The sequence below is a fragment of the Cebus imitator genome, unplaced genomic scaffold (assembly GCF_001604975.1).
Source record: "Cebus imitator isolate Cc_AM_T3 unplaced genomic scaffold, Cebus_imitator-1.0 Scaffold494, whole genome shotgun sequence".
In the NCBI taxonomy this organism is placed as follows: domain Eukaryota; kingdom Metazoa; phylum Chordata; class Mammalia; order Primates; family Cebidae; genus Cebus; species Cebus imitator.
In genome coordinates this window covers 189,980-202,565 of record NW_016107809.1, presented here as the reverse complement: position 1 = coordinate 202,565, position 12,586 = coordinate 189,980, and the positions used below count along the sequence as shown (strand labels likewise).

Below are 12,586 nucleotides of genomic sequence, written 5' to 3'. Positions count from 1 at the left end.
TTGAACTAGGTTTTTAGCAAATGCACCTAAGATTTATTTTACTGTTAAGGTGAGACTCAATGGGAGCATGTGAAAGCTTTGAGAACTGCTTTTTTGTATTGGCTTATGCTGGGGTTTGTATTTATTTAAAGCATATATAATACTGCTATAAGTAAAAATGGTGGTGTTGACAAGATTTCTTTCTTTTCACGAGTGGTATTGGATTTGAGGTGATTACATCATGCCAATTTGAATGTTTTACCTCGGACCTAAAGACATAAATGTTAAAGATGGCTGACCATGATAAATATAGACTACCTGTAATTCACCTGGTTATCTTATGAAGACATCCCTCATTGCTTTTGAATCTGTCATGAATGCCATTTTACAAAAGTGTTAATTGATCTCAGACATTCACTGGCTTTTGTTTATATTAGTACTTCTGTGATTTACATGGATATAAATATTGGTTACATATGCTACCAGTACATTTGGATATTCGTTTACCTAGCAATTTATATTTCATAGAGGAAAATACTCATAAATATGTTACTTTTCTTTTATTAGGTTAGTATGAATTCAGTTAGTATTTTAAAAAGAAAATTATTATAATGGAAGAGTAACAGAAAAAAAATACAAGTCTAATAAGTGAGCCTAAGGACTTACACTGTACTGAGAATTGGTTTTAGATTTGTCAGGGAAGAGAGAAGAAACATTAGTCGTTTTCATTTATGTTGAAGTCACTAAAAGGACAATGTAAAGCTCTTTTAGATCAGATACTAAGCAGCATAATACAGAGAATCATTTAAGAATTCAGAGAAGAAGATGGTGACTGTGGACTATTTCAAGTAGGAGGTGGCTCTTGTGCCTCAGTTGAAGAGAGCTTTTGTATTGCTACTAGGGGTGAGAGAAGGCAGAAAAGGAAAGAAGAGGGCTGTCAGTGAATAGAGACCCTGGAGTGTGTAATCTGCTTGTAAATGGGTCTCAGTTCAGAATGGGTTGGATTATTTAAGTTTTATATCTTTTAACCCCAAATTAACATTCTTTTCTCCATCTGACCTTCCTCTGAGAGGTCTTCTGCTTTGCTAAACAGAAGATTCAGGGAAGCAAAAACTCAAAGCCTTACTTTCCCAAATGCAGAATGATCTGAAGAGAGTCAGAATACTTAGACATTTTTATTTGCACATATTTTATTTTCAAGTAAAATAAGGCCTTGAGGAAAGCACTAAGTCCATTTAGAATTGGATAGATAAGGTCAAACTCTCATGGGTTCACAATTTGCTATTTCACCGTGGGCAAATTTAACATTCTTCCTATTACCTATAATATGGGAACAGAACTATCTACCTCATGGGGATGGAGCTAAGCATTGTGTGTGCTCTATGGAATGACTGAATACATGGGATTTATAAAATGAATTATAATTTAAACAAATAATTGAAGTAATTATATGTGATAAGCTAAAAATTAGTTTGTAGTAAAGATTATAGTTTACCTTGGCTGGGCATGGTGGCTCATGTCTGTAATCCCAGCACTTTGGGAGGCCAGGCTGGGCGGATCACCTGAGGTCAGGAGTTTGACACCAGCCTGGCCAACATGGTGAAACCCCGTCTCTACTAAAAATACAAAAATTAGTTGAGCATGGTGGTGGGCGCCTGTAATCCCAGCTATTTAGGAGGCTGAGGCAGGAGACTTGCTTGAACCCGGGAAGGAGAGGTTGTAGTGACCGAGATTGTGCCACTGCATTCCAGCTTGAGTGACAAGAGTGAGTGAGATTCCACCTCAAAAAACAAAATAAAATAATGTAGTTTACCTTGTACACTTTGGCAGCTTTCTCTATTTAATTCTTTACAGTTGTCATTTAAAAAAAAAAATTCTTTCTTCCTTTAGGAGACAAGGATGGCAGCAAGGTGACCACAGTGGTGGCAACTCCTGGGCAGGGTCCAGACAGGCCGCAAGAAGTCAGCTATACAGACACTAAAGTGATTGGAAATGGATCATTTGGTGTGGTATATCAAGCCAAACTTTGTGATTCGGGAGAACTGGTTGCCATCAAGAAAGTATTGCAGGACAAGAGATTTAAGGTAAAACCTCTGACATTTAATGTATTTTGTTGCTGTCGTAATACATGTACTATGATTATTTTTTTGATTGCATCTTTTTGCTTCAGATTTCTTCTATTGTGTGCATTTTTGTTCAGCTCAAACGTTATAGTGACTTTATTTCTGGTCATGTATTTTGTAGAGATAAAATTCACTGAAGATTGCAGTATTACTTTTGTAATCATTATGAATGATACGTATATTTATAATCTTGTGAAAAGTAAGTTAAAATTTCTTCTTAATTTATACATTAAAAAGTCACCTGTCCCCGCCCATTTACTGTTTGGTGTAGACCAGAGGAACACTGCCTGTAGCATATAAGCATTTGATATAGTTGACTATGCTTCTTTTTTTGAATAAAAATTTTTATTCCATGATGCAACTTGTGTTAGTCTGTTTTTGTGTCTCTATAAAGGAATACCTGATATTGAGTAGTTTATAAAGAAAAGAGGTCTAATTGACTCTCAATTCTGCAGGCTGTACAGAAAGTGTGGTACAGACATCTGCTTCTAGTAATGATCTGAGGAAGCTTCTAATCATGGGCAGAACATGAAGGATGAGTGGGTGCATCACATGGCAAGAGCTGAGCCAGAGAGTGAAGGGGGAGATCCAGACTTTATTATTATTATTACTGTTGTTATTATTTTGTAGAAATGGGGTTTTGCCATGTTGTGCAAGCTGGTCTCAAGCTCCTGAGCTCAGGCAATTCACCTGTCTCAGCCTCCTAAAGTGCTGGGATTACAGGCATGAGCCACCATGCCTGTCCCCAGATTCTCTTAAACAACCAGATCTCCTGTGAACTAACTAAGCAGGAACTCACTCATGACCAAAGGTGCCAAACCATTTGTGAGGGGTTGACCCCCATGATCCAATACTTCCCACCAGGTTCCATTTCCAACATTGGTGGTTACATTTCACCATGAGGTTTGGAAAGGGATAAACATCCAAACCATATTATAACACTATCCATTTTTCTCATAACTATTTTTTTGGTATCTTCCTTTTTTTTTTTTTTTTCCCCTTGTCCTTCTGCCTTTAGACACTGGCAATCCCAAAGTTCAGTTCTTGCCACTTATTTTCATTTTTTGTACCTCGTTAGGGGAACCTGTGCATGGAAGCTCAGATGTCATCTCTATGTTGTGGTATAGCAGAGAGATTTAGAAGACACTGGCTGTAGTAGTTAAGCCTATGCAGCATTGCCCACTTTCCTACTCCTCCCACCTCTGCAACATTTTACTGATTGCCTCCTATGTGCTAAGACCTATGTTAAACATGAAGGGCTATAACAATAAGAAGTAATCACTGCTCTGGTATAACACACTTTGTAGTGTCCATCTGCTGTAAATGTCTAGAACATTCTAAAGAGTTTTTAAAAATTCAATAGTTTTTGTTTCCAATTCTCGCCTCTTCCCCCAAGTACTAGTCTCATGTTGTCAAATGCCCACTGGATCTTGATAGCTGAATGTTGTACTGTTATCCCAGATTGGCAAGCCATCTTATGTAACCATGACTAAACTTTTTTAAATTTATTTTTTATTTTTTGAGACAGAGTCTCGCTCTGTCGCCCAGGCTAGAGTACAGTGATGCCATCTCAGCTTATTGCAACCTCCGTCTCCCAGGTTCAAGCGATTCCCCTGCCTCAGCCTCCTCCCTAAGTAGCTGGGGCAGAATCCAGTAGCTGGGATTACAGCCATGTGCCACCACGCTCGGCTAATTTTTGTATTTTTAGTAGAGATTGGGTTTCACCATGTTGATCAGGCTGGTCTCAACTCCTGACCTCGTGATCCACCCATCTCAGCCTCCCAAAATGCTGGGGCATGAGTCACTGTGCCCGTCCCATGACTTAACTTTTAAGACTAAATGGAAATCTTTCCTTCTGGTTCCCAGAACTTTGGATTTGCTTTTTCCTTTTAATGGTTTTATCATTCACTGTTACCCAGACTGTTCCATTTGCTCATCCCTAATATCCAGTCATTGTTAACCTTGATTTTCTTTTTACCAATACTCCTTTGTTGCCGTGTCTCTTTTTCTTTCCCTTTAGTGCTATTCTAGTCAGATTCTGCCATTATTTGGCTTAATAACTTACAAACATCTAGCTTAGTCTTCTCCTTTCTAACCTCTTCTGCATACTAAGACTAGAATACTCCCAAAGTTCTCATTGGTCATGTTGTTTTTTTCCTGCCTATAAATCTTCCATGGTTCTTCATAGTCTAGAAAGTAAAACCTGCCTAATTTACTTGTGTACTCAGAAACTTCCGTAGTCTTCCCTTTTCTCCGAATACTCTACTTTCCAAACTTTTTGTGTCACTGTCCTTGAAATGTGTTCTTCTCTATGCCCACTGTGCTTTTATTGAGCTTTTCTATTACTCCCATTCTCCTGCTATCTAAATTCTGTGCATTTATGAAAACTCAGGTCAAATTCTTCGTGTATGAAACTTCTCAGATGATTCCAATCAGCCATGTAGATCTTGCTGTTCCAAATTCCTTGAGCCCTTATTGTCCACAAACTAGGAAATTCCATATTTTTTATCACAGGGTCTCCATTTTAAAAATATTTGTCTCCTAAATACCCACACATTCCATTTTTGATTAGTAGTTAATGATGATAGCAAATACTTATCCTTATTATATGTATTTTTTATATGAGTAGTTTTACATAATTCTTACCATTAGTACTGTGTGATTGATATTGTTGTGATTTGGATAAGGAAACCTGAGTACAAAGAGATTTTAAATTAGCTTGTCCAGGGTCACACAGTTGGCAAGTGGATAGATGGGCAAGGATTCGAATCTAGACAGACTCTCCAGTAACTTACTACATTTTATCCTCACTGTGTTAAACCCCTTTACCCCTTGTGTCTTTCTTTCACAGTATTCATCCTCTTTCTGTATCATAGTATCAGATTCTCACAGCATCATACCTTTTTCTATCAAAGTATTTAAACCACACCCTTTTTCTCCCTTAAGAGAGAGATTAGTTTTATTTTATTCTCTAACGGTTGCATTATATTTTATTGTGTGGATATGCCCCAATTAGCCATTGTTCAATTGATAGCTATTGAAGATTTTTTTCCCTACCAACATTGTATTTATTTACTGTATCAGAATACAGTTTTTAAAAGTAGGATTCTAGGGTTGAACAGTAGGAGAGCACTTTAAATCTTGATACAGGGTGCCTTCTGGTCAGATTTCATGCATTTAAATGTACATTATTTGAATATGAGTAATGGCCATTTCCTGTGTAGTCTTTAGATATTAGGGGTATTTTTATGTTTTTCAATTCTGTTGGTGGAAAATCATTTTTCTTTTTTAAATTTTTTGTAGAGATGCATCTTACTACATTGCCCAGGTTGGTCTCAAGTTCCTGGCCTAAGTTGATTCGGGATTATGGTCTGAATCACCATGCCTGGCCCTGAAAAATTATTTTAATTTACAACATCATTTTACATGCCATGACTTTTTTTTACCCCTTTTAGAATATGCGTCTTCCTTACTCAGTTGTTAACACCCATTTGTTAAGGATTACATTAGTTATATATTGTTATATAACACATTACCCAGAAAACTTAATGGTGTAAAGCAACAAAGATTTTATTATCTTAGTGCTTCTGTGCATTGGAACTTCAGGCATGGCTTTGCTAGGAACCTCTGGCCCAGGGCCTCTCACCAGACTGTAATCCAGGCGTGAGCCGGGACCGCAGTCTCATCTGAAGGTTTGTTTGAAGGAGGAAATATCTGTCCCCAAGCATACCATGTGATTGTTGGCAGACTTTGGTCCCTTGCCACATGGGCCTGTCCACTGGGCTTTTCGAGGTCATAACCATTTAGCTTCCCACATGGCAAGGGATCCAATGGAAAAATAGTAAGCCCAAGACAGAAACCAAAATTTTTTTCTAACCTAATATTGGAAGGGTGAGGTGATTAAACAAGGGTGTGAATACCAGAAGGCAGGTATCATTTAGGCTCATCCTAGAAGCTGCCTCCACAAGAATATGAACCATCTATCATCATCTCAAAGAGAGAAAAAAGTAATTTCAGTTTGTGTTGACTTTGCTTGTGGTACCTTTTGTTCTTCAGATGTTGATTTGGGCTTTGGTATAATGCTGAGAAAGGTCCTGTTCTATCTTGCTTATCAATCATTTCTTTTTCCTCTAGGAATTTTATTTTCACACATTTCTTTAATCTTTCTGGGGTTATATTTTGGGACATAGTGTGAAGTAGTGATATAAGTTAACCTTTCCCCAAGTAGTAGGTCATTTGTTTCAGAAATCATTTTTATAAACTTTATCCTTTTCTCACTGATGGGCAAATGCCATTTAAAAAATCATATTACATTATCATATATACGTTGGATTTTCTTCTGGGTTTCCTTTTCTTTTCCACTGACTTGTCCATTTTGGCTTATGATGATGTCCATTTTGGCTTCTCTAATGATGAGAACTAACAGCATATTTTGAGTGTTTCTTGTTTTATCTCTTAAAAAATCCGTGTATCAAATATCATCAGCCTATGATGTTTTTCCTGCAACCCTAACAAAACAAAAACAAACTTTACTTTTTTATCAAAATTGTGTAAAATTTGCAGAGAAGCTGGGCAGAATGTGTAAATTTATAATATCCAGCCTTCCTATCCAGAAATGTGATAATTGTCTCCATTTAATCCAGTTTATGATATAAAACTTTATAGTTACTTATGTAGGTTTTAAACTTTTCTTATTTTATCTAGATACGTTTAGTAATATTTTTTTTGTTCTTATGCATGGAACTTAAAAGTTGTATTTTCACTTTACTCACTATTAATATTTAAAGAAAGTTGAGTTAGTAATCTTATATTCCAGTTTACTAAACTCCTACCATTACAGTTGATTGCCTTTGCTTTTATAAGCAACCATTTCAATTACAAGTAATAAGTTTGCATTTTTTTCCCTTTTCTTATTTTTTTAAATTTCATTGAACAGGACCTGAGGACAATGGTTAAATAATGGTAACAGTTCTAACTCTTTATTGTCTTATTTTTAGATTTAATGGACTGCTCATACTGCAGTGTTTCTTAAATCTTTTAAACGAAAATTTTTTTCTTTTTAGGACTGGGAGGTCTAAATAAAGACATTTAATTTAGTATTTGTAGTGAGGAAGAAGTCTTCCTCCATGTAAATATATTTTGTTTTAACCATTTGAACACTGCCTCCTCCATTTTTTTTGAACTTGAGGCATCTTCTAGATGCGTTTAATGTGCTGATGCCCTTTATTAGGGTACTTTACTGTGTTGCTTTTCTAATTTTCTAGCTTACCTTGAAACCTGAGTTTAAAATGTTGCTTGTGAGCTGAAGTGTTTTTGTTGTTTTGTTTCTATTCTTAGGTGAACAGTTTTTATTATGATTAGACATTGATTTTCATATAAGTTTTATGGTTTTTTTCCTTTGACCTAAATGTAATACATCATATAAATATGATAATATTCAGTCAGTTTGCTTTCTAATATAGCCTGTTTGCTCCAGGTGTTTTAACATTGTGATTTTTTGGGGAGCTATTTTATGTATTTGTGCATTCTTTTATTTTTCGTTTTTCTCAGACTTCTTCAGTGTTGTGTTAATCAAATAAGTATTATGAGGACATTTTCTGAGTTTTAAAACTTCTTATAAACTAAGCTCTTTGTTTTTATTCTTAAGGTTCTAAGTTACTACACACTGCTATTCGTGTGATATTTTTTCCCCTTGTTTTACTTCCTTTCAATTTGGTAATCCTATTATCAGGCACCTAATTATTAGTATTTTACATAGCCATTTAAGTCATTTCTGAAAAATCTATTTGCTAATAAAACTGACAACTTGAAAGAAATAGTGATCTTTATTTGTGCTATGTGTAGCACTGTTCTTTGGGTCATGGCAGTTTGTATTTTTCAAGTGGTGGCTAAAACTAGGTGGAAGAAAAGGGAAGGACAGCTACAAGTTGAATAGGAAAAGTGTTACGTTGCCAGTACAGCTCTAAGAAAGTAACGGCATAGCAATGGGAGTCCTCAAACCAAAGTTTCCAAGTCAGAGAAGCTCAGTTTTTCCTGGGAAAAGGTCTCCATTAAGTATGCCTACCGTTCTCAGTCATATAGGCTGGGAAGCTTTGCCAGGAGAATGGATTTGATAGGTCAGCAGCTGGGACCATTGCTAATAATGTTCCTTGCAGTGAGAAACCTGAGAGGCAGGTTTTCATGTTTGCCATACAAAGTTTCTTAAGGATACAGACTGTTTTATGCTACTTTTATACTTCCCCAGATGCCTAGGTAGGGTGATAGATAAAATACATTTTAAAAAATTTAATGGAATTTTCAGGGACTTTGTAAAGATTGATGTGGAAGAGCTGTGTGGATTTTGCTGTTACAAATTATATGTAGTTTTATTGCCTACTTGATTATTCCACTGAGAAAAAAATGGAGGCATGATATTTGTGGTCTTGAATTTCTTCTTTCTGGCTTTCAGTGTCTTGAATGGCTTGAGAGAAAGAGAAATAAAACTTGATATAAGGCATAATGTGCTTTTTATGTTTTCTCACTTTTTTTTGAGTTTACAATTATTTCATGTTTATACTGTTTCAAATTCCCATATATCTGAGGTAAGGTCAAAAGCGGTATTGAATATCAAGAGTTAAAGTTACCCTTTTGACTAGTTTTACTGAAACCTACCTTTTTTTTTTTTTTTTTTTTTTTTTTTTTTTTTTTTTTTTTTTTTTTTTTTTTTTTTTTTTTTGAGTAATCAGCTACTTCATGTATTTATTTATAACAACCTTATTGACATACAATTAATGTGATATATATTTGCCCGTTTAAAGGGTATAACTCATTGGTTTTAGTGTAGTCACAGAGTTAGGCAGCTATCACCGCTAATTCCAGAATATTTTCATCTCAAAAGGAAACTCTGTACCCTAATGGGTACAGTCACTCTGTATTCTTTCTTTCCCCTAGGCCCTGGGAACTACTGATCTGTTACCTGTCCATGGATTTGCCCATCCAGGACGTTTCAAAAAATGGAATCACAGAATGTATGATCTTTTGTGTCTGGCTTCTTTCACTTAGAATAATATTTTTGAAGTTAGTTCCTGTTGTAGCATGTCTCAGTACTTCATTTCTTTTATGGCTGAATAATATTCCCTTGTATGGACATTCCACACATGGTTTATCTGTTCATCAGCTGATGAACGTTTAGGTTGTTTATATTTTTTGGCTGTTATGAATGATGCTACTATGAATATTTGTGTACAAGTTTATATGGGGAAATAGGTTTTCATTTCTCTTGAGTATATTTCTAGGAATGGAATCACAGGGCCATGAAGTGACTTAGTGATTAACATTTTGAAGAAGTATCAACCTATTTTCTAAAGCAGCTGTACCATTTTGGAATCCCACAGCAATGTATGAGCATTGCAATTTTTCTGCAACTTTGATCACACTTGTTATTATCTAGTTTTTTATTATACCCATCCTTGTGGGTGTGAAATGGTATCTCATTGTCATCTTAATTTGCATTTTCTGCTGTTCTTCATCTTTTCATATGCTTATTGGTGGTTTTTATGTCTTTTTGGGGAGAAATGCCTGTTGAAATCCTTTGACCATTAAATTAAAAAAATTTTTTTCTACTTAAAAACATTATTAGACTTTTATTTTTTGAACTGTTCTAGTCTTACAGAAAAGTCAGTGAAAGTACAGAGAATTCCCATATATACACTAATTCCAGCCCCATCTCCCAAGTTTCCAGTATTACTGATGTCTTGCCTTAGTGTAGTACATTTGTTACAATTAGTAAGCCAATATTTATTAATAACTAAAGTTCAGATTTTGCCTTATGGTTCACTCTTTGTGTTGTACAGTCTATGGGTTTTGACAGTTGTATGAGGGTATGTATCTACCATTATAGTATCATACAAAATACTGCACTAAAAATTTCCTGAACTGTACCTATTTATTTTTCCCTTCCCCCAAACACTTGGTAACCATTCATCTTTTTACTATTTCCATAGTGTTGCCTTTTCTTGGAATCATACAGTATATTAGCCTTTTTGTTTTTGCTTTTTTAATTTAGAAATAGGCATTTAAGGTGCCTGCATAACTCTGTGGCATGATAGCTCATTTCTTTTTCGTTTGTTTTTCAAGATGGGGTTTTGCGCTTGTCATCCAGGCTGGAATTCAATGGCATGATCTTGGCTCACTGCAACTTCCACCTCCTGGGTTCAAGTGATTCTCCTGCCTCAGCCTCCCAAGTAGCTGATATTACAGGTGTGTGCCACCATGCCTGGCTAACTTTTGTATTTCTAGTAGAGATGGGCTGAGGCAGGAGGATCACCTGAGGTCAGGAGTTTGAGACCAGTCTGGCCAACATGGTGAAACCCCATTTCTACTAAAAATACAAAACAAATTAGCCAGACATGGTACTGGGTGCCTGTAATCGCAGCTACCTGGGAGGCTGAGGCTGGAGAATCTCTTGAACTTGAGAGGCAGAGGTTGCAGTGAATTGAAAATGCACCATTGCACAGCCTGGGTGGCTGAGCGAGACTCCATCTCAAAAACAAACAAAAAAAAAGATAGCTGCAGCTTCAACAGGATTTAGTGGATATGTAGATCAATTTTGGGAATATTGTCATCTTAACAGTATTAAGTCTTCCAATCCATGATTATGTATTATCTTTTCCTTTATTTACATCTTTCTATGAGGTTTTAGAGTTTTGAGTATATAAGTCTTTCATTCATTTGTTAAATTTATTCCTGAGTATTCTTTTTGATGCTTCTATATTTGGATTTCTTTTTTCCTCTTAAGTTCTTTTGCAGTATGTTCTTTGCTAGCACTTCATTGTTTTGATATCTCTTCAGTATGTAATGTTAAACTCTGCCATGAGTTTATTTATATATTAGGATGGGTTACATTTTGTAAGAATCACCCTAAGATAAAATATCTATCTAGATAGAGAATGGTGGTAAAATAATAGCTATTCCTGAACTCTGGGGTTTAATTTCTGTTTTTTTGTAAACTATTTCAAAAGGACTTTGCTGTTATCTGACAGCCGGTTTCTTTGGTTTCTTAATGTGCTTGGTGGCTATAATATTTGAAGGTACTTGTCTGTGCCTCTTTTCTACAGTACTAGTTTCTTATTTTCCTAATCCTCCTAACTTACTGAATAGAGAGATCCTTATGAAATTGGAGAAGTCATTTCACCTCTCTAAATTTGTTTCTTCTTGGTAAGATGCAGGATGAAATATTTAATATTCATTATAAGTTTTTTTAGACTCAAGTGAGAGTACTCACATAAATAGCTTTTTTAATCTGTGAAGAAATATTCAAGTATCAGGCAGGGTTTCTTTCACTTCAAACTAGACTTTACCTTTCTTAGCTTGGGATAATCTATTGAGATTTATCTGAAGAAGCTATTTCAGCTCACCTTTCTGTTAAAAAACCTCCACTGACTTTTTGGATTACAAGATCGAGTGTGAACTAAGGCTAGTCAACTCAGTTAGTAGATACTATGTGCAAAAGACTACATTAGATGTTGTGTAGGTTACAAAGAGGCATATGATGCAGTCTGTGCAATCCAGGAGTTTATAGTCCATGTGAAGTATTAAGCAGATCATCTAGTTTGGTGCCAGTTGTGGGAGTTCATGATTTATGTGATAGAGTATCTTCCTTTAGATTCCCCTGAAAATTGTGCTTATATGAAATCTGAGAGAACCCACATGATTTATAAACATAGTAACTGTGATAGATAACAACCCAACAATTTCTAGGGCTTTATTGAGGAGAGTGTTTTTCTAGTCACTGACTGTGTACTACCCAACTCTTAGTAATGGCTTTACATTTTTTTTCTTTTTTTAAATTTTGGCAGACATTGTGTGTGAGGTATAGATTTTCAGTCCTTTGAACATTTAATAAATGAAAATTCATCTGAAGAGAATATTAAAACATTGCATTTTGACCTGAATCTTCACAAAGGTAAATGGAAAGTGTTTTCAATGAATTTGGACCAGAATTGGTTTAAAAATAATTCAAAATGTTAAATTATTTCATCTCTCTATAAGATTGTTACAATTTGATAATTATTCTTTTTCAGTGTCATCAGAAAAATAAAGCATAGATTGGGCATGGTAGCTGATGCCTGTAATCCAAGCACTTTGGGAGGCTAAGGCGGGAGGATTGCTTGAGCCCAGGAGTTTAAGACTAGCCTGGCTAACATGTCTCTATAAAAATAAAATAAAAAAAAAAATGTCGGGCATGTTGGCTCACACCTGTAATCTCAGCACTTTGGGAGGCTGAGGTGGGCAGATCACTTGAGGTCAGAAGTTCAAGACCAGCCTGGCCAACATGGTGAAACCTTGTTTCTACTTTAAAAAAAAAGAAAAAAAAAAATACAAAGTTAGTTGAGCGTGGTATCAGGCACCTGTAATCCCAGCTACTTGGGAGGCTGAGGCAGGAGAATCCCTTGAACCCAGGTGGTGGAGGTTGCAGTAAGCTGAGATCACGCCCCTGCTCTCCA

At 35.8% G+C, this 12,586-nt stretch overlaps 1 protein-coding gene across 5 annotated transcripts in view; it reads left to right on the top strand.

Annotated features, from left to right (window-relative positions):
• The window catches only part of GSK3B (glycogen synthase kinase 3 beta), a 230,385-nt gene that overhangs the window by 80,985 nt on the left and 136,814 nt on the right, over positions 1–12,586 (top strand). For all 5 annotated transcript variants that reach the window (XM_017513514.2, XM_017513518.2, XM_017513520.2 and 2 more), the window contains exon 2: positions 1,870–2,063. In XM_017513514.2, coding sequence (XP_017369003.1) covers positions 1,870–2,063 — 194 coding nt within the window. The remainder of the gene's footprint in view (positions 1–1,869; positions 2,064–12,586) is intronic.